Source organism: Colletotrichum higginsianum, chromosome 6 (genome assembly GCF_001672515.1).
Source record: "Colletotrichum higginsianum IMI 349063 chromosome 6, whole genome shotgun sequence".
Classification (NCBI taxonomy): domain Eukaryota; kingdom Fungi; phylum Ascomycota; class Sordariomycetes; order Glomerellales; family Glomerellaceae; genus Colletotrichum; species Colletotrichum higginsianum.
In genome coordinates this window covers 329,883-350,247 of record NC_030959.1, presented here as the reverse complement: position 1 = coordinate 350,247, position 20,365 = coordinate 329,883, and the positions used below count along the sequence as shown (strand labels likewise).

Here is a 20,365-nt window from a genome sequence, read left to right as displayed (position 1 = left end):
CTCGTTGCCTACCTCAGGGTAGTCTGGGTCGCCAATTGGCCCTTTGTCTCTCTTTTCAACCAACTCCAAATCAACCCCACCGCCTGGCCTTCCTCCTCGACCCTTTTCCTCTTATAAAACATCCTCTTCCATACCACTTACTACTCTTGTTGTTGTCTCTATTGCTTCACTCTTTGCCCAGTATGACCAAGGCAAGAGCGGCTCGAGGCAACCAGCCCATCAAATCTGAACCTGGCGCCCTCCGCCATCACAACCCTCACCACCACAACAATCCCTCTCCCTCTCACTCACCTTCCGTCACCAACACATACAACGGCTCTCCGGAACAGACCAGAGACCAAGCTAGCTCGTACGCCGCACCTATCGATGTCAACCAGTCTTTCCTGCGATCCGACGCTCGTGAGTTATTCCCCATTACCCGTCTCTCGCTTTCATGTGTCTAATACCCCCACAGCCTCAATCTCGGTCCGGAACAACCAGGGCCTCAACTCCGTGCAGACGGCGTTGACCAATCCCACTTTTGACGAGAGCGAGCCGGTTCTTCTGCAAGTCAGAAATCGAGACATGGATCCTCCCGTCGTCACTATGCAGAACGACTCGTTCCTCGACGGGTCGTTCCGCGACATCGGCGCCAAGGTCAAGATTTTTAACGATACCCTTGGTGAACTCCAGCAGCTCGGCGTCTCTCACGATGTCGCACTTCCGCAACTCGTCCTGGTCGGCGACCAGTCCGCCGGCAAGTCCAGTCTCATGTCTGGTCTCGCTGGTCTCAACCTACCGCGAAGCGAAGGCGTCTGCACTCGATGCCCCATCCACATCCGCGTCTCTCGAAGCGGCGCTCGGGACCGTGGTGGACCCGAGTGGTCTTGCCGTGTCTCTCTTCAACAAGACTACGCCTTTCGACCCCCGCCCAACTACAACCTCACAAAAGCTCATGTCACGGCAGAGAACCCTTTCCCGCCGTGGGTTAAGCAACCACGTGTCGTGAAGGAATTCATGACTATCTACGACCAGTCCGACATTGACACGGTTCTGAAATGGGCCCAGATCGCCATCTTGAACCACGACCAGAATCACCAACTTTATATTCCTGGTACTGGCGCTATCACCAAGCAGAGTCTTCTTGACGATGAGGCTGAGAGAACCTTGGCAAAGTTCAGCCCCAACACCGTCGCCCTCGAGATCAAAGGACCTGACCTGCCCGACCTGTCTTTCTACGACATGCCAGGCATCTTCCGCAACTCGGCCCGAGAGGAGGACGAGTATCTTGTGTCGGTTGTTGAGAACCTGGCGCGTCAATACATCTCGCATGCCGGTGCCCTCATCATCTGGGCCGTGCCGATGAACGTCGATCCTGAGACGTCTTCCACGCTGTCTATTATCCGCGACCTCCGTGCTCAGGATCGAACCATTGGCGTAATGACCAAGGCCGATCTTCTGCCCGAAGGCAACTACAACCAATGGATTTCGATGCTGCTCGGTGAGCGCCACAAGATTGGCCATGAATTCTTCATCACATCTCGCCCTTCCGACAAGAACTTGGATGAGCAGCAGCGCTGGGAGGATGCCCTTTTTCACCAGAATGGCAGCGAGCGCTGGCCGGAAGACTTCCACGTCTTTCGCCCCCGAAGCGGTGTGGAGAAGCTCAAGACTGCTCTTTCGGAGAAGCTGGGCAAGGAATTTGCCAAGAAGTAAGGCATCCCCTATCCTCCCCTACTCTCCTGATTCCTCCTGCTGCTGTACCTGGCACGCGAAGCTAACCATTGGCAGCTTGCCTTTTATCAAGCAAAAGGTTCAGGCACGACTCGGCGAAATCGAGGGACAACTCAGCACGCTTCCCGAACTGCCCAACAACGTGGAACTGGAGGTCAGAAAGAGTCTCATGGTTTTTTCCGCCACTGTCAAGGACACACTCCGCGCCAGACATTTTTCCTCTAACTACGGATCTCTGTCGGACTGTTTTCGCGATTGCATCTTACAGATGAAGCCCAAGTTCGTCCTGAAGGACAAATCTGACATTCCTGTCTTGGAGATCTCCGACGACGATGAGGAAGCTGCCAACGTCACTCCCGGAAACAGGAAGCGTAGTGCCAATGGCCATGGCCAGACAAGCTCCAAGAGACAACGACCTACCGTCAACGGTGGTTCCTTTTCCGCCGCTATCAAGACAGAAGACGGTGGCTCGACGCCATCAACTCCGTCCCGCAGAAGGCCGCCCCCGCCGGCGCCTCTTGTTGGCTCGTTCCAGCAGTACTTCAACTACGGCGCGGGATTCCGGACGCTGGCTCAAATTCGTGACGACATCAGAGCCAAGACCAAGGCCGGCATGCCTAGCATCGTTCCCGACGAGGTGTACGAAGATCTCTGCAAGAAGGCAGTGCGGGACTGGGACAAGCCGATGGCCACATTCCTGCATGAGACTATGAGCCGACTGCAGAAGATCGTCGACTACGCGCTTAACCAGGCCTTTGGGTCCCTGAAGAAGCGGCTGATCTTCAAGGAGTCCAAGGCGCTCATGAACGAGTTCTTGAATGTGCGACGGGCGGAGGCCATGGCCTTTCTCAAGGAGATTTTCGACATGGAAACCCACCAGTTGTTCACCGTCAACCGGAAGGCGTTTGAGGACTACGAGCGTTCTGAAAGCCTAGTGCTAACGCGCTATCGCCATGTTATGCGCTGGCAGGCGTTCTCGGGCGAGCAGTCCGACTTCCATGACTGGGACAAGATGACACCGGACCAGCGACACAGCGAGGAGAAGAAGCATAACAGCGAGCTGACCAAGATGGGATCCGACCCTTTCGACAAGGAGTTGAAGGTGGCCGCCTATGTTCGTGGCTACTACATGCTCTCCGCCCTCCGCTTCGCGGACACGGTCTGTCTGTCCATCACGTCGCGCATGATGCCCAAGATCGTCCAAGATCTTGACTTTTTCCTTGAAAAGAAGCTCGGCTTGGCCGGTGGGCACGACGACACGGTCTTTACTCGTCTGATGGAGGAGGACGAAGACACGGCCCATAACAGGGAGCGTCTCAAGGGCGAGCTCGAGAAGTTCAAAAAGGCGCTCCAGTCCATCACCACCAATGAGCTGGAGGGCGCTTCCGGCTCGTCGTCGCTGGAACAGACGCAGTTCGGCTCGTATGCCGAGTCCATGGCCGATAGTATGGACATGGACTCAATCTGAGCTGTTGACGATTGTAAATTGCGGTAGGATATTCTGGGATGGTTCGTGTGGCGACCGTGGCAAGCAAATATGCTGTTGGACAAAGCCGCAGAGGGCTGGCAGGTCTTTTGGCGTAATGGAGTATGGGATGTCGGGGCCACTATTGGCCGTTTTATTCAGTTTCGATCAGATTAGAAGCGAGGATGCTTCTCACAAGATACCAAACAATACAGGTAGTGTAGCTCAGAGAATCGATGCAAAATTGTGTCAACGTATTGTAGTGGACGACGTGATTGAAGAGCGATGACACGAGAGCAGCCAATGTCTCGACAACAGGGACAAGGACATCCATCAGGCAGGTCAGCGGCAGGGGAGTATGATGAATGTTTCGAAGAATAAGGGAGGGTGAGGATGAGTGAACATGATGAGTCGGTGATACGATTTTTCTCATCTCAGACAGCAGCTGTGTTACTGATAGGGATGCGGGTATCTAAAGTAGGATCGACTGCGGTTGGCGGTAGGTGAGATCTCAGCGCCTACTCCTATAACTACAGCGGACTTAGTGGGCTGGTCTACTGAATCTTAGGTGCCCGGCAGCCAAAGCTGGCAATCTCCCCCCTCGGCTTGACGTGCAGCGCCCACTCCAAGACTACCCACGGGAGGCAACCACGCGGGGCCGCGGCCCGTCGGACACACCCGCCGCCGAATCCAACGCCAAGCTGAGCTACGCAGGAATGAGGAGGGGACCGACGGTCACACACATGTAGTCTGTGTACATGAGACACGGCAACCCCCATCCCCAAAATCCCACCAATGTAAGTCGCCCCCACGAGACTCCCACACACGTTCACGACGGCTGCCGGCGCTAGCGCCTTGTTGAACACCTAGTTAGGGGATTCAGGGGTGGATGGGGGTTTAATGTGTCATCGGAGAGAAAGCGCACCAAGAAAGTGAGAAGGGGGGTTGGCGAAAGCTTCACGAGGATTGGCTTCTTCTCTTGGCTTTCTCGGCACGCATTGGCAGAAGGACTAAGCGAAGTGTGTACAAAAGCAACAGATCATATTGATGCGGGCCAGCCTCATGACGAGACCAAGCCCGCGGGTATTGAACGGCTACTGGGGGAAACGAGAGTGTTCGGGGGGGATAAGGCGCCGCTCAGTCGAGGTGAAAGCCGCCCTGTCTGCAACGAGGAGAGCGACACACGACGCGTCGCGAGAAACCTCTGGTATCATAATCGTATCCAAGCCTAAGTCCGACCGAAGCGTCGGGCCGGCATTACATCCCACCACACAAAAGCTAGATCAGAAGAATCCAAGCGGGGCATTACAAAAGGGCAGAGGGGTTCGAAGAGTATGAGTGAGCTTTTTTTTCTTCGTGGATTTCACTTTTTCAATCAGTATCGACCGTAAGCCGCAAAAGAAAGCCCTCAGGCGGCCGTCTTCTCGCTGCGCGCGGCACGCGTGTTGATGTCGTCCTCGTGGTGGTCGGCGTGAATCTCCTTCTCTATCTGGGCAGGGTCGACCTGGCCAATGGCGGCGTCGCCGTCAAAGATCTTGGAGATCTCCTCGAGCGTCGGGCCCTTGGTCTCGACGTAAAAGAAGTAAACGAAGACGAGCTCGCAAAAGTCCCAGAGAGTGTAGAACAGCATGAAGTTCCAGTGGTTCGGGAGGTTGTCCCACGCGACCTTGTTTGTTTGGCTGTAGTAGGGGAGGATTTCAGTCAGCTGGTGCAAAAGGAAACAATGGAGGTGGTGGACGTCATGGGGACTGCCGCGGTCGGCCGGCCTACTTGGCCGGTCCAGAGCGCTTACTAATACCGATCGAGTGGGGCCGGTCGCGGCCCCGCTCGGCCGGCTAAGAGATAGCTGACTTACTTTCCGATGGCCAGGATGGCTTGAACAGTGATGTTCATAATCATCATTCCTTTCGCACGCAAGTGAAATGGAAGAACTTCGAGGGCGTAGGCGACGAGCAAGCCGGAGAAGCCAATGTCGTAGAAGATGCCAAAGATCCAGATGAAGACCAGCTGGGCATAGCCAGAACCCTGGTTCGTGGCGCCTGAGTTTTCGAACACAGCGCCAGTGATTGTCCAGCAGACGAAGGAGCCGACCATACCGCTGATTGCAACGAGAAAGAGCGGGCGGCGGCCGAAATAGTCCACGGTCAGCGCGGCCCCGATGGAGCACGACAAATCGAGTATCGACTTGCCAGTCGAGATGGCGAGTTTCTGATTTTGTTCAGTAATACCGGCGCCCTCGTATATAGCGTCCATGTAATTGCTGAATAACGCATCTGTATTGGTTAGTTTTGAGGTTATATCAAAGCCAGGGTCGTGGGAGAGTGTGGTGATGGTGGGTGGCGGGTTTTGATGGTGAGTTTTGAGATTACGTCAGACTTAAGGTCACGGGGAAACTGTAGTGATTGTGCATAGTAGAGCAAGAGTAATAGGAAAAGTAGAAACTTACTGCCTGAGTATTGCGAGATGACACCGAGGGAGATGATGATGGCGAGGCGCCACCGGTTACCCTTGGTGCGGAAGAAGTCGGCGTAACTGGTCGTTTTTTCCGCATCTCTCTCCATTGTGATTGTTTCCTTCATCTCGCGGTATTCGAATTGGACTGTGGCATTGTTAAAATCGCCGCCGGCGTGGTGCTTGGCCAGGACCGCGAGCGCCTCCTCGGAGCGGTCCTTGTTGATGAGGAAGCGCGGCGATTCCGGGACCCACCAGATGCCGATCAGCTGGATGACGGACGGCACGATTTGAATGAAGGTAATTGAACGCCAGCACCAGTCGTTGTTTATATACGAGGTTCCCCATCCAATGGAGGCGACGACGAGCGCGCCCAAATTCCACAAGCAATTGTAGATCTACCATCGCCAAGTCAGTAACCGCGGGAATTGTGGAGACACGGGAATTGTGGATCTGTGGGGGTGGAGCATATGTGGCGTGGGCGCGACGCAGTAGGTCTGGCAAGTGAGTGTGTGGCGCAGGCAGGATGGGAGTGCGAAGTGTTCCGTCCTAAACGGGCCCTACGGAGCTACTCCTCCTTTCCTCGACACAACAACAACACATCGCCAATACAGACGAAGCACCACATCACCAAACATGCGCATTGCGTCTGTGTTCGGACTGGGGTTGTGAAAAGGGAAGAAAAAGAAAATAAGGGCATGCACGTACAGCAGTGACAGGGCCACGGTGTTGAGGGTGGCAGATCTCGGTCAAAAGGAGGGGCGACGCCATCTGTGCCAGCGAGTTGCCGAAACCAAGGATGAATCGACCGCCGACGTACACTGCAAACGAAAATCAGTCCGCATTCCACGGCCACGGATTCGTCAAGTTCGGAAACTTACTTCCCCAGCCGTTGCAGAAGGCGGTGATGGCACCGCCGACGATCATGAACAAGCAGCCGCTGACGATGGCCACCTTGCGGCCGTACGTATCGGCGACGTAGGGGGTGATGAAGAAGGATATGATGGAACCGATGTTGAACATGTTGATGAGGATGCCGAGCTTGTTATTGTCCGAGACGCCGTCGCCGAAGAAGTCCTTCCACCGCTTCATCTGCTGGGACGTGTTGACGAGCATGCCGTCGTAGCCCGTGGTGGCCGAGGCGACCATGAGGAAGATTGTCGAGAAGTAGAGCTTGCGGAGATGGGGCTCCTTGGTCCAGTAGACCTTCTCGAAGCGCGGCGCCTCGGCCTGCGCGACGTCGACATTGGCGACGACCTGCTGCGAGACGATAGTCTTCTTCGCCATGGTGATGGTTGGCTTTCTGGATACCAGTGGAGAAAGTGAAGGAGGTGCCTGACAGGGAGAGTATCGAAGTTGAATTGGCCGACTTGCGGGTGAAGAGCGGAGTGGATCGTGGACGAACGCTGTCCGGGTCGAGAACTTATATGTCCCTTTTCCACAGCTCGCCCTCTGCTACCCCTGGCGTTTTTTCCCGCCATCAGCATGGGGGAAGTCTGGGGGAGCATTCTCGTTACTCTCGAGACTCGATCTGCACGGCTGCTGACCCCGGAGGGCTAGTGTTTTCGCCCCATTCGGAACCCCCTCATGCAGGAGGCATCCGGGGGTGGGGAAAGGGTGTGGCCTGCGGCAGCACGAATTGGCGGCGTGCGGGTAAAGATGAACAGAGTGATTGTGGTAAATCGACATAGGTTGGCTAGGCTTGCCCATCGACAGACGAATCCATGCTAGGACGGCAATTCGACATCCGGTCAGCACAGCTCACCTCGCAGGTTTCATTTCTATTACAGCCTGGTCCCTTGGTACTTTGGACAGTTTAAAAGCATCGTCCCACATTCTAAGGAAACGCTTGTCAACTGCAAGCACGTTGCAGACGAGAGCCTCGACCATCAGCTCGGAACCTGATATTACGAAAACAATTTACCCTAAGGCGGGCTCGCCAGTCACGCATGAAAAGCATAGTGCGACTGTTGACTACGGCGACCAACCGGCAATGGACTCATGTTATTACCATTCGCCTCGCTAAAGCCAGCTATCATATCCCGTGCCTCACGCCCGCATGGCCGCCCCCCAGGCGAGTCCAGTCACAACACCCAGCCCACCACCATCACAGCTTTCGACTCTGCTATTCAAGTGCCCGTCTAGCTTTTTACCCCACCGACAACTCCCGCGTGCGTTCCCACCGTGGCCCCCTAAAGTACACATCATCTTGGGCACAATTCATCTCTCCCACCCATCAGCTTCCCTTGCCCCTTCGAGGCCGGTGAAGGTATCCGACCAATCGACGACCAGGGGTTAAATGCAACTGCTCTTTTGCCGGCCTTTTCTTCCAGACGGCCCTTCTCGCGAGTCCTTGCGACGCCACATGTGCTTCTTTGCCGTGCAGTTGTCGACCGCATCTCGCCGGGGCCAGACAGGGTCTATGAGACCCTTCTCTGGTACGCTAGCGCCTCGACAATCCAATGAGGCATACTGCTTTGGGGGGCTGGCTGGTTCGCGTCTTGTCCCGCACTGGCAGAAGCTTACTCAGGCCAGGCTTCTAGGCATCTCGAACGACATCCTCTCTGGCGTCTTCAGTACGACGCTGCTGATTCCGCGAAGATAGCTCTCTTGTCGCTCCCGTTCGATCGGGGAAATTGTCTTGATCGCGGTAGAATTGCCAACCTCGCAGGCAACAAGTATGGATCCGCGGCGACATGGCCAGTCGTTTTCTATTTTAACGACTGACATGGACGACATAGTTCCAACTCATGATTCACCATACATAGCCTTGAACCGAATGAGCCGACGGACCGGAAATGCCTGATGCTGGCACAGGTGTATTTTACCCTGTCCCTGTGAGGCTTCCATCTAGGGATCCGCCAGCCAACAGAGTCGCGGGATGCAACTCCAGGTCGTTTCTGGGACTCTTCGGGATGACAATCTGTGGGTTTTTACTTGCAATACTCGACCCATAGGATTGTCTCCAATATGACCCCCCCCCCCCCCCCCCCCCCCGGTCCCCATACCTGAGAGTCGCGTCGCCACGTAAACGGCACGGAGATGACTGTTTCGACAGACAGACCACACACTTCGCGTGTTGAAAACCATCAGGCCAGTATCCGTGGCACAGGAACAAGGGATTGCATTGAGCAAATCGTCTCGTAATGCAGCCAGGCCCAACCCACGAATCAGCGGTACGGCATCTCCTCGAACCCCCTGTCAACCCTCGTCCCGGGCGTGAGTGGCGTGCATCTGTGCCGCACAAACTAATGAATACAAGCAAGATATGCTCCACTCCCACGGACTGGGAGATGGAACATACCAAGGATAGACATGCAGCAGTCATTGACTCGTTGAGCCTGCAATGGTGTTTTGCTGAATCCTTCTGAGAGGCAGGTGTGAATTTGTACGTACCACCTCTCACGAAGTTGCCTATCTCTCCCATCAGTCTCGTTTTATTCCAGATCGTCTCGTAGATCCTGTAGTCAGTGGCTCCTCGGGTTGACACCGCTGCCCATCCACGCGTGACCATGCAACAAGCAAACCGCGGGGGGCCAGCAGACTCTCGTGCAAGGAACCGGTGGACTGCGGGACGCCACGAACGGCCTGAACGGCACAAGCAGGCGAAAGAAGCATCCTTCCGGAAGCCAGGTCCGGCCTCGTGCTGTTGTCTGAGGGGGGTTGGCGGTCCAAGCCCTCATCGAGACTAGCTCGGTCATTTGCCTGTCATGCTTCTGTGTACCCACGACGCCTGAGAGCAGTCCCGTTGAAAGTTTCTCAAATCTACGGCATCCCTACCTAGATTAGGACCCGAAGAATGCGACGCCTCCGCAGAGAGACCCCGAGTCTCCTAAGCGCGGACAAGGATCGAGGTGCCTAAGAGGTGTGTGTGTGTTTGTAAGGTTATCTTCACTGCTCGGCAATGGTGTGTATGATGAACTCGCCTCCCGGGAGAAATGGGGTCCATTGTGGATGTTTGCTAGGCGCCCAACACCGCCAACTCTGGCTGCATGGTGGAGATCCGGGGAAAGTCTGGGGTTGTTTGTCTTTTCTGCCCACCCGACTCGATAAGCTCGCCCAGCCAGCCATCCCACGATCCATCGTTGGTCGCTTCGGTGGTGGCGGGTCATCCTTTCGACTCGGCAACAATCTACTGTCGATCCAGCCGGAGAACGAGCACCACCGGGACGCGCTGATCTCGCCCTGTCTGCATGGCAGGATCCGTACCGCGCTACACATGGGCGTGGGTTGGCACCGATTGCTTGACAGACACAAGCACTACTCGCTCGCCCCGGACACGTCGAATGGCTTGTCCTCATGCGCCAGCCCGGCGATGTCTTGTGACCCGACTCATGTTGGATGCGCGAGAAATGCATTAATCAGGCTACGCTTCCGAATCTGGGGGGGACGCCCCCTTTTGGAGCTCACCCTGGGCGTTCTCTAATCCTTCATCCATCCCCTAGTCTGCTGCCACTATTCACCAAACATCCAGTCCTACCGAACTGTTAATGAGACCATCTCGAATCATATCGTCTTGCCCCTTCTGGCAGCCCTCTTCAAGTGTCTTGCCTCGCCACACCCTCTTCATCCCAAATAGCCGCTGCACCTCGCGGTAGCCCTCGCTAGCAAGGATGTCTGAACCGGGAAACTACATTAGCCGAAATGGCGTCTGTGAAGGCAGTCAGTCCCGGAACCCATGGACACGCCACGGAGCCCGGCTAAAGTCGACATGACACTCACCGCGATCATGACGGGCGCAGGCACTAAGCCCGAGCGTTGGACAGCCAGGGCATGGCAACACGACTTTTTTTCGTTTTGGGGAGGGGGGGTAACAGACTGAGTAATACATGAGCCCGTGATGCCGCCGTGATGTGAACAAGGGCATACATCTTTGGTAGTCAGACACACGTCTTTCGGGGGTGGCTAGTACACCATACCGAAAGACAGCGGCATGAAGCTTTGGACACGTGCCGCGTAACAGCTAGATCGGCGTTTGGAGGACATGATGGAGGAACAGAAGGGCCAAGGTCGGGACAAGGTGGGATTTGGTTGGATGGATGTTGTTGACCTTGGTCCCAGGATGGACAGGATATGCAATGGTCAAGGGCTGCAGGTTATGATTCAACATGTTGATTTCCTTGCAGACGGGTGGGTGCATGGTGTTAGGACGGTATCCATGGGATCACGAAGTAAAAAACGCCCCTTGAAATTCCTGATACTTGATGATATCTACTACTACTTGTTTGCTTGCTTGCTGGCTGGGTGTCTAACTCATGATCGAAGTAACTAATAGTACAAAAAAGGCCCTCAAACCCCCAGCTCGCCACCGACGACCTCGAGCGCTTCGGCGCAGAGCTTCAAGACGCCCTCGTCACCCGAGCCGCCCGCCACCTGTACGGCGCTCACGAGCAGCGGGTACAGTCGTAGCAGGTGCTTCCGCCCGTCGCTGTTGACATTGGGCGTGTCCGGGATGGCGTCCGACTCGGACGTCAGGTCGACCAGCTGCCGCAGCACGCGGAGGAGCTCCTTGCGCTGCGAAAGCGGCTGCGGCATGCGGCCGCGCAAGGGTTGGTCGGCGATGTAGGCCCGGATCGTCAGCGCTGCGCGGAGGATGAGAAACGGCGAGGCGGACCGCGCGATGCGCACGTGCAGCGCCTGCGGCGCCTCCGAGAGGTGCGACGTCGCCGACCGCGGCGGCGGGAACGCCGGCGTCGGCGGCTGCACGACGATGCGCAGGCTCGAGACGTCGTAGGCTGAGACGAGCGAGAAGAGCTCGTCGACGCAGACGTATGCCATCCGGTCGCGCCGCGTCGGGAGCGGGTCGACGGTGCGGCCGGTCCGTTTCTTGTAGAGGGCCGCGAGGCCGTTCTTGTTGTTGTTGATGGTGCTATCCGAAGTACCGTTGGGTCCGAAGATGAGGGACGATTCCGTGGGCGAGGGCGCGTGGATGATGGAGGTGCGGAAGAGGCTCTCGGCGTACGCCTGGCGCGTCTTGTCGGGAACCGCCTCGGCGCCAAGCGAGGGGATGATGAGCTCGCGGAGCTTGTGGAAGGATGCGATGTCAAAGGACTCGTCGTCCGAGAGGTCAGCTGATGCCGGCGCGGCGTTGGTGTCGGCGCTGACGATGCCGTCGGCGACCTCGATAATCATATGCCATATGACCTGGAGCGTTGGCCGCGGGACTTCCAGGGCGCGCATCTGTGGGAGCGTGGCCTCCAGCACCGCGAGGATCGAGTCCGTGGCCAGGCGCCAGGGCTGGGTCGACTTGGTGACGATGGGGAAGCCGTACTTGAGCACCACTGGCTTGGAGAGTGCCGAGAGCGCCGCGGAGAAGGCCTCGCTGGCGTAGATGTCGGCATCGGATGCGTTACGGAGCACGAGCGTCTGCAGAATCGACATGCTAGCCTTGGACATGGCCACATAGGTTCTTCGTTGCGCCGGGCTCTGCGCTCTGAGTGCGTCGTTGCTGAAGGCGAGCCGCACGAACTCTGCCACCTGAGAGATCATGGCTGAGGGCACGCCTGCGAGATCCGTCCGCACTACTTTGATGGCCTCGAGCACCTGGTTCTGCAGCGGCGTGACGTACTCGATGTCGTTCACGTAGGCTCCCACGGTGGCCTGTTGCAGGGCCTCGCGGAAGAGGGTCAACATCTGACGGACCTGATCAACCGTCAAGTCCTGTTGAACGAGCTGGTATACGTCGTGGAACGTGGCGACGTATGCGATCAGGCAGTTCTGGTTGTCCGTCTTCTTGCCATCCTCCTCATCCAATGAGATGGGCGTCCCCCGTGACCAGAGCTCCCAAGCGGCGTTGACGGTGCTGGTGTCGAAAATGGATCTGCCGGGATCGTAGTCGAGGCTGATGACCTTGCCGAGAGCCTTGTAGGTGGCCGTGTTGATGTTCAGGACCTTGAAGTCGAGCAGAGTCGCGAAGTGGCCAAGAAGTTCCTGCCACAGGGCGTTAAAGGAGGAGTGGGCGGAAAGGGGTTCCATGTAGCTGGCTAAAAGTTCCGAGATGCCATTCAACACGACGACCGCAGTCTCGTGCCACTCTCGGCGGTCGTGGTGTGTCGAACTCTCGCCCGCGGCGGCTTGAAGTTCATCCTCAATCGACGACAGAAGCTTGAAGACGACAGACTTGACGCAGATGGACCAGGCTTCCGGGCTTAGCTTATCGCCATACGCATCGAATATCCTCAGCAGGGTCTGGATTGCACTATTACGAAGCTCCAGGCGCCCGTCGGCGGTAACTGTAGTAAGCCTCAGGAGCAACAGCATCCATAGAGCGGCGTCCGAAGCAATGTGTTCTGGGTCCGCCGCCAGGCTTGTTAGGTCGGAGATGTTGGAGTCCTGCATCAGGTCGGCCGTGATGGGAAGGCTCTCGGTCTTGCCCGAGAGGAAGTCTGACAGAACCCAGAAGAAGGTGACGGTCTGCGAGAGGTTAGCTCAGGCGTCGTCGACAATGCGGTGCTGAGGAGAACTTGCCGTCAGAGCAATGTTGAGGTCATCGTCTTGTGAGCAGAATTTGTAAAGGGTATCAACGAGTATGAGAAAGCAGGAATTCGGCAAAGACGCTAGGAAGTCGGAGCAGATTAGTTGAAGGGAGTTGAAAGAAGACCGGACAAGCTTCGCCGACCGCGTCGTGAGAATGATGGTCTGCGAGACTCTCCGCTCATCGGTGGCGGCGGCGAACTTCTTGTCGATGAAGATAGAGCCGATGATTTCGAAAGCAATCTCCCATCCGCTGACGAGCGTCTCGCCGCAGTTCTCGAGCAGGTTCTTGAGTCCTTCGAGAACCACCTTGTGAATCTCCACATCCGTACCGTGGCTGGCAACGGTCACCTCCCTGTCTTCTTGCTGCAGTGGCAGAAGAGCATCGCGGAGGGCTTCTAGCAATAGCAGCTGCACGCTTCCGCACTGCTCTCGCTCCATCGTTGCAGCCACGTTGGCAGATTCGAGTGCGAGTCTGACCAGAATCTCGGCAGCACGCAGTCTCACCGACGCGTTCATCGACGCCGAGTTGAGGATGTGGATGAGCTCGGATGTCAGCGGTGTCCATCCAGAGACATCGGGCGGGTACGTCAAGAGGCGGTCGATGTTGATCGTGGCGATATCGCCCAGCTTAGCCAGCGCAAAATGATCTTCTTGGTTCGGACCGGCCGCCGCGGCGGTCGAGATACTGAGAACTCGCCGGTGTTGACCTATCGGGGGTGGTTTCATGCCACCGGAGGTTGGTGATTGTGGCTGGCTCGTATTCTCCGCCTTCTGCTTGTCCACCTTCTGCTTGTCCTCATTTGTTCTTTCCAACAGGTTGCATACCGCCGTCACGACTTCACCAAAGGCATCGTTGGGGAAGTCGATTGTGCTCTCGATGAGACGGGATGCTGCCGTCTCGACAGCGCGGACTTCGCTGCCGAAGTTGGACAGAAGAGCGTTCGCCTCGCCCTCGGCATGGTGGTCTATTCCCTTCGTCGCGAGGGGGGTTCTTCCAGGAGTCTTACTCGTGGAGAAGAGGACGAAATCGGCTTGTTGCAAGGTCTCGAGAATGATGCGCCATGAGGAACCGAGTGTTGGGCCAAGAGCGATGCCAAGATTGAGAAGCGCTCTCAAACACAAGAGGTTGCGAGTGTTGAGCGTCATTTGACTCGCCTCGAGTCCTTGCTGTCTTCCCCTGTCGACGGCGGGTGACGATTGGGTCACCAAACTGTCAACGCTAAGCAGACCTCGCGCGTTACTCAGGATACTGTTTGGTGCTTCGGTAGTCGGCGTTGGCGGTGCCGGTCGAGCGGCTCCGGCGTTCAGGCACGCTGTGAAGACATTCGGAGGTACCGCCGCTTTACCCAGTGTTGTCAAGAACGCGTCTCTTGGTGTGGATAGCTGAAGCAGGCCGGCGACATGGGCAAACTTCTGGAACGCTCTCACGAGACTGTGATAGTACTCCGAGTCCATTGCAGCGTATAGGAATGTCGAGCAGGTGGCCAGGATAGCCGGCCAGCATTCCTCGATGATGGTTGCGCATATCTTGACCTCGTTGTGGAGGGGATGGTCTTCCAAGGCAAGAGGATTCAGAGGGACTGGGTTCTTTTTGAATGAGGCTGCCCGCTCCAGTGCAGTTCGTGAGACCTCGGCGTCCTCTTGAGGGGGCGCCGACGAGTCGCGCTCTGGCTCCGGTTTCACGCTTCTCTTGCGATTGCGGCCATCTCCAGGAACCGTGAGGGGGAGTATGAACTTGGCGAGGCCTTCGGAAAGCAAGGAAATGCAAGAAAGTGTCAAGCTGTAGATGTAGGACTCAGGAACGGACGGCGCCTCTGTTTTGTCGAGCTGGTCGATGCAGGGGACCCTCACGGTGCTCCATTGTGTACTGATCCCAATGTTGGAACCATCTGCATTAACGGAGCCACTGATGATGCCCGTGACGCCGCTAGCCTCGAGCATGGCTTGGTCGGTGGATGATGCGATGCTGGCGTAGGGGTCCGCCACAGGAATCGTGGATTGATGGCCGAGTCCGATGACGGACGGCTTCTCAGTGCTGAGCCGCACGAATGTCGCCGTCAGGTGCTTGAGGACGTCCTTCTCGCCTTCCTTGGCGTCATAGTTGACGAATATCCGCCGAATGAGAGCGTGCTCTGAAAAGATGCCCCGGAACACCTCCAAACATAGAGCTCGCTTCCAGATTGCCGTCTCCTGGTCCAGTAGGTGCGTCAGGATGTCAAGAGCGTCGCCGCTCTCTGACGGGAGGATATTGATGTGGCGCCGTAACAGCGTGTAAAGAATCCGAACCAGCCTGACTGATGTTGCGAAATTGGGCTTCCCTTTGAGAGCGCTGATGATGAAGGGCATGACGCGAACCTGCAAGATGTGTGCCTGTTCTTTGTGGGTCGAGAACACTGCGGCATGGTTGGTCAGAACCGACTCTATCAGCTCGAGGCCGAACGTCTGCGGAAGTCCCGAAAACCTGAGATACTCGGGACGCTGGTTTTCTGTCATGAGGCAGAGGTCGTTGAATATCTTTGCTGCAGTCAGCCTGGTGAACCTGGTGGACTTGGCCATCGGGATAGGTGCCCTACCCTATGCGCGTCTAAAGCGGCTGCACGTAGCTCAACAGTTCCATCGCCGGCCGGCGCCTCGCCAGCGGGAGGTCCGGAGGGTGCGGTTTCTGTGTCTTTGTCAGTGACTCACTTCAGCCTTCTGCTAGGCATGGCACGCGTACTGTCTTCCGTGACCACCTTGTCGAATACCGACACTACAAGCTGTTGAAGGGTCGCAGCCGAGGTGTTGTTGACGATGGCATTCTTGCTCGACTGCAAGATGAAACAAATGTTCAGGGCGGTGATCAGGAGGTCGCCCTTGAGATCGGTGGCGTAGTTCTGCAACAGGGATGGCAAGGCTTGGAGGATCTTGAGCTGAACATCGAGACCTGCCGAGGTTGCCTCCCTGAGAGCTTCGAGGACCTGGTTGAGCTTCCCCCTGGGAAGGGCGCGGGCGACGATGAGCCTCTGGAGGCAGACAATGGCGATGCCGGTGAACTTTGCATTCTTGGTCCCGCAAGCAACGATGAAGGGGTTCACAAAGTTGGGCCTTTGGGCAAGCTCTGGTAAAACAATCAGCCATGGATGCTCCATCAAGCTGGAGATGCGAAAGAGGCCATACCGTTCGCAGCTTGGGCTTCATTTGCCCCCTTTAGCCCCTTTAGCTCCTCCAGAGACTTCTCGGCCGCCTGTGCCGATACATGTCAGCACAGCTCTTGAGGATTGGAGAGAAGAAACAGCTCACCTGTCTGAGGTCATTGTGTTTCCGCTTGCTTTCTTGGATGAGATTCGTTAGCTCCGTCGCCAGGAGCTGGGTCGTCATTCTGTCACAAGTAGCCTCTCGGGCAGCAGTCCATCATCAAGCTCGACCGGTTTACTTTAACAGCACGGAAGCAAGAGAATACGAACACGTTGGGGAAGGGAGATGTGAGGACGGGCAGGGTCGCGTGGTGGTGCAGGAATGGCAGAATAGAACAGGTAGGTCAAGGGGTCAAGGGAGCTGCCGACTGGACAGCTGCATCTCGCAGCTCATCCACAGCTCGCCCGATAGAGGTGAGCTGTCCACCTCGAATGATGACTAAGGCAAACAGGCACGGAGATTTAGGTACACACCCGCCTGCCGTATGGAATGTCCCGCAGCGGATCCACAGCGCCGACCAGCACCGGCAGAACAAATCTCACCGCCCGGAAAGTGCCCCGCGCTGGCTCGTGCACTTGCTCTATGCATCCGGGTAGGTACCTAATCAGCACTACTGCTGCTGTAACATAGGTACCTACCGACGTAAGCACTCAGTATCCGTACCCCTTACGGAACCCTTCGACTGCTCGTTCGCTCGCGGGCCCCCCTTGAGGTTTAGGTAAGAGCCGGGCCGTATTGCAGCGCATGCTGCCCCATTCCCAAGTCTCACGGCCAATCTCTCCCACTTCGCAAGGTCGCAACCCCTCCATCTCGAACAGTTGCACCGGCTCCTCGTCGCTTCGGTTACCCATCCCACACAACAACAGCTCGCAACTCAACTTGGACAGTCACATTTACAGACGACGCGAGTCATCATGGGCGCAAAGGTTCCCCGCAACTTCAGACTCCTCGAGGAGCTCGAGAAGGGCGAGAAGGGCCTTGGAGCAGGTACTTGGAAGCCCGCATCTCTCTCTCCCTTCCCCCCCCGACACGGGTCCAGAGCTGCCGCGCGCATTGCTGACTGACTTTCATAACCGCAGAGGCTTGCTCCTACGGCTTGAACGATGCTGAAGACCTCTTGATGTCCGACTGGAACGGCACCATCCTGGGACCCCCTCACGTCAGTATTTCTCCTACTGCCGTATACCCGCCCCCCTCTCGTGCGCATTGTCACTGACAGAGACCGTGATGCAGAGTGTCCATGAGAACCGAATTTACTCCCTCAAGATGCACTGCGGCCCTAACTACCCTGACGAGCCCCCGACGATACAGTTCATCAGCCAGGTCAACCTGCCCTGCGTCAACTCCCGCAACGGTGTCGTCGACCCCAAGCAGCTTCCCTGCCTGGCTAACTGGAAGAGGGACAACACCATGGAGACGGTCCTGATTGAACTTAGAAGGTGAGTTATGCCATAAAGCTGCAGCCAACACGCAAAAAAAAAAAGCTGACATCTCGTTCCCCAGATACATGGCGGCCCCTGCAAACAAGAAGATCCCCCAGCCCCCCGAAGGCTCGTCATACCAGTAGCCGACCGGTACCCTATTTTCATGATTTCCCTGGATGCGCGAAAGAGGATACGGAATGGCAGACTAGGCTGGCTCTTGATACACATGGCATGGGTAGTGTAGTACGTCTCAATGATTACGACTTTCTCTCACAAACTTGCTCTTTTAATCCTGACCATCATATTTGGTACACAAGTGCAAGTGCGTTGTACAAGATATAGATGTAGGAATAAGCAGAAACAAGTCGGTTTGCAGAGCCAGTTTGGTATGCGCTTGGAAGTTGTGGTTCTGGAGTATTGGTTTATTGCGATGTTCAACTCCCCGTTCCGCATGCTGGCAGACTGATGTGCTGATATCAAATCATTCGTTCCCCGCACGACTCTACGTACGAGGACTCTAAGTCCTGCTTATTTGTTGACCCTTTGAAGGCCAGAATAGACTCACTGATGTGGAGAGTCAGGATTGGATGATGACAATGCATCAATTTGGCTTCATGGTCAGACTTCGTTCCACTCCCTGGCCCAAGTCCACATGGGCTGTGCAATAAGAAACCATGGATAAAAGTGCATCCATCTCACTACAACACACAAAAACAGGAGCTTCCAGCTTGGTTCCTTAGCCAGCCAGCTAGGCTTCAGCAATACTCTATGCAAGGTCTCATCAACTCAATATGCCCTGTCCCAGGATCTTGGAATATGGAACGGGATCACTCATCAAGTCGGTGGGCCTCGGCCGATGCCGCCGGCTAAACATCGGCAGGCAGCTGTCGGTCTCTTTTTTTCTTCTATTCCTTTTCCTTCTCCATTGAACGGAACGAACGACCCACAGGTCCTTACAGATAGATATACCTTACCTACCTTAGGTAACCTTAGCTGACGAGACCGAGAGAGGTGCCGCCCCCAGGAGCTTACAACTTCGATTGACCCACGCCACCTCAACGCATGTCAATGCAGCAGCAATCATGGCTTCGGCGGTAACCAAGGCCGTCCTCTCTCCGCCGCTGCGACGAGCTCTCGTCCAGTCGCGCGGTTTCCAGACCAGCACCAAGAGCCTACTCCCCTCGGCCTTCGGCTCTGCTTCCAGCATCCCCCCGTCCTACTTCCAGAAGCCGTCGCTCCCCGCCAACACGGTCATCCGCTTCGTCCCCCAACAGACGGCATGGATCGTCGAGCGTATGGGAAAGTTCAACCGCATCCTCGAACCGGGTCTCGCCATCCTCGTGCCCTTCATCGACCGCATCTCCTACGTCAAGTCGCTTAAGGAAAACGCCCTCGAGATCCCCAGCCAGAGCGCCATCACGGCCGACAACGTCACCCTCGAGCTCGACGGTGTCCTGTACACGCGTGTCTTTGATGCCTACAAGGCCAGGTACGTTCTGCGCAGCAAAGGGGGCCTCTCGAGCCGCGGCACGCACGCACATGTGGCCATGCTGACGAATTGCCAGTTACGGAGTCGAAGATGCTGAATACGCCATCTCCCAGCTGGCGCAAACCACGATGCGATCCGAGATCGGCCAGCTGACGCTCGACCACGTCCTCAAGGAGCGCGCCGCTCTCAACACCAACATCACGGCTGCCATCAATGAGGCGGCGCAGGCCTGGGGCGTCACCTGCCTGCGTTACGAGATCCGAGACATCCACGCGCCGGCGGGCGTGGTCGAGGCCATGCACCGACAGGTCACGGCCGAACGCTCAAAGCGAGCCGAGATTTTGGAGTCGGAGGGTCAGCGGCAGTCGGCCATCAACATCGCCGAGGGTAAGAAGCAGAGCGTCATTCTCGCCTCTGAGGCGATGCGGTCCGAGCAGATCAACAGGGCGTCGGGTGAGGCGGAGGCGATTCTCATGAAGGCCAAGGCGACAGCGGCCGGCATCGACGCCGTTGCCAAGAGCATCGCCAACGGCGAAGAGGCGGCGCAGGGCGCTATGAGCCTGTCCGTGGCCGAGAAGTACGTCGACGCGTTCGCCAAGCTGGCCAAGGAGAGCACGGCGGTCGTCGTCCCTGGAAACGTCGGCGACATCGGAGGCATGATCGCCACGGGCCTGAGCGTTTACGGCAAGGTCGGCCAGGCGCAGGCCAAGGCGATGGCGAAGCAGATTGTCAACAAGGAGTCGGAAGGAGAGTCGGGCGACGATGCGCATGCGCCGAAGGAGCCCAAGGCGCTGAAGGACTCGGTGCTGGAGAGCTTTGACGAGGCGGCGGGCAACAGGTGATTTCCGGACGAGGCGGCCGGCGTTGATGAACAACACAACACATCATCACATCACAGCACAACACAACTACTGAGGAAGAAGCGTCGAATGTGACATTATGTACTATTACTACCCACTCAACCCAGAACTGAGGGCGAGAAAAGCCCCTACGTGGGACCAAAAAAGACTCAAACTGTGACTTCATTTCATGAATGCCATTTATTTTCCCCACTACACGGCACATTTGCTGTGCCCATGCCGCATACATAAAGCGACAGACAGCCTCACCAACTGTACCCAAATAGACGAGCAGCAACAGTTTTGAGGAAGGATTGTGTTAATGTCAAGGATT

General features: G+C 56.5%; 5 protein-coding genes across 5 annotated transcripts; 3 read left to right on the top strand and 2 right to left on the bottom strand.

Moving 5' to 3' along the window:
- Positions 1 to 182: 182 nt before the first annotated feature.
- CH63R_08506 (Dynamin family protein) lies at positions 183 to 3,181 on the top strand (the record flags this gene model as incomplete). The annotated part of the gene is made up of 3 exons (XM_018303480.1): positions 183 to 399; positions 455 to 1,691; positions 1,771 to 3,181. 3 exons carry the CDS (start codon positions 183 to 185, stop codon positions 3,179 to 3,181), a joined length of 2,865 nt encoding a protein of 954 aa, XP_018155503.1.
- A 1,405-nt stretch (positions 3,182 to 4,586) lies between these two features.
- CH63R_08505 (MFS hexose transporter) lies at positions 4,587 to 6,916 on the bottom strand (the record flags this gene model as incomplete). Its single annotated transcript, XM_018303479.1, has 5 exons — positions 4,587 to 4,857; positions 5,034 to 5,451; positions 5,625 to 6,027; positions 6,338 to 6,450; positions 6,511 to 6,916. The coding sequence occupies 5 exons, from the start codon at positions 6,914 to 6,916 to the stop codon at positions 4,587 to 4,589; spliced, it is 1,611 nt and encodes a 536-aa protein (XP_018155502.1).
- A 4,002-nt stretch (positions 6,917 to 10,918) lies between these two features.
- On the bottom strand, positions 10,919 to 16,462 carry CH63R_08504 (endosomal peripheral membrane protein; the record flags this gene model as incomplete). The annotated part of the gene is made up of 6 exons (XM_018303478.1): positions 10,919 to 13,042; positions 13,235 to 15,619; positions 15,679 to 15,767; positions 15,822 to 16,202; positions 16,262 to 16,328; positions 16,385 to 16,462. The coding sequence occupies 6 exons, from the start codon at positions 16,460 to 16,462 to the stop codon at positions 10,919 to 10,921; spliced, it is 5,124 nt and encodes a 1,707-aa protein (XP_018155501.1).
- Positions 16,463 to 17,193: 731 nt separating this feature from the next.
- Positions 17,194 to 17,846, top strand: CH63R_08503 (Ubiquitin-conjugating enzyme; the record flags this gene model as incomplete). Its single annotated transcript, XM_018303477.1, has 4 exons — positions 17,194 to 17,266; positions 17,359 to 17,438; positions 17,513 to 17,718; positions 17,783 to 17,846. The coding sequence occupies 4 exons, from the start codon at positions 17,194 to 17,196 to the stop codon at positions 17,844 to 17,846; spliced, it is 423 nt and encodes a 140-aa protein (XP_018155500.1).
- A 939-nt stretch (positions 17,847 to 18,785) lies between these two features.
- Positions 18,786 to 20,034, top strand: CH63R_08502 (SPFH domain/Band 7 family protein; the record flags this gene model as incomplete). The annotated part of the gene is made up of 2 exons (XM_018303476.1): positions 18,786 to 19,192; positions 19,269 to 20,034. 2 exons carry the CDS (start codon positions 18,786 to 18,788, stop codon positions 20,032 to 20,034), a joined length of 1,173 nt encoding a protein of 390 aa, XP_018155499.1.
- Between the last annotated feature and the right edge of the window lie 331 nt (positions 20,035 to 20,365).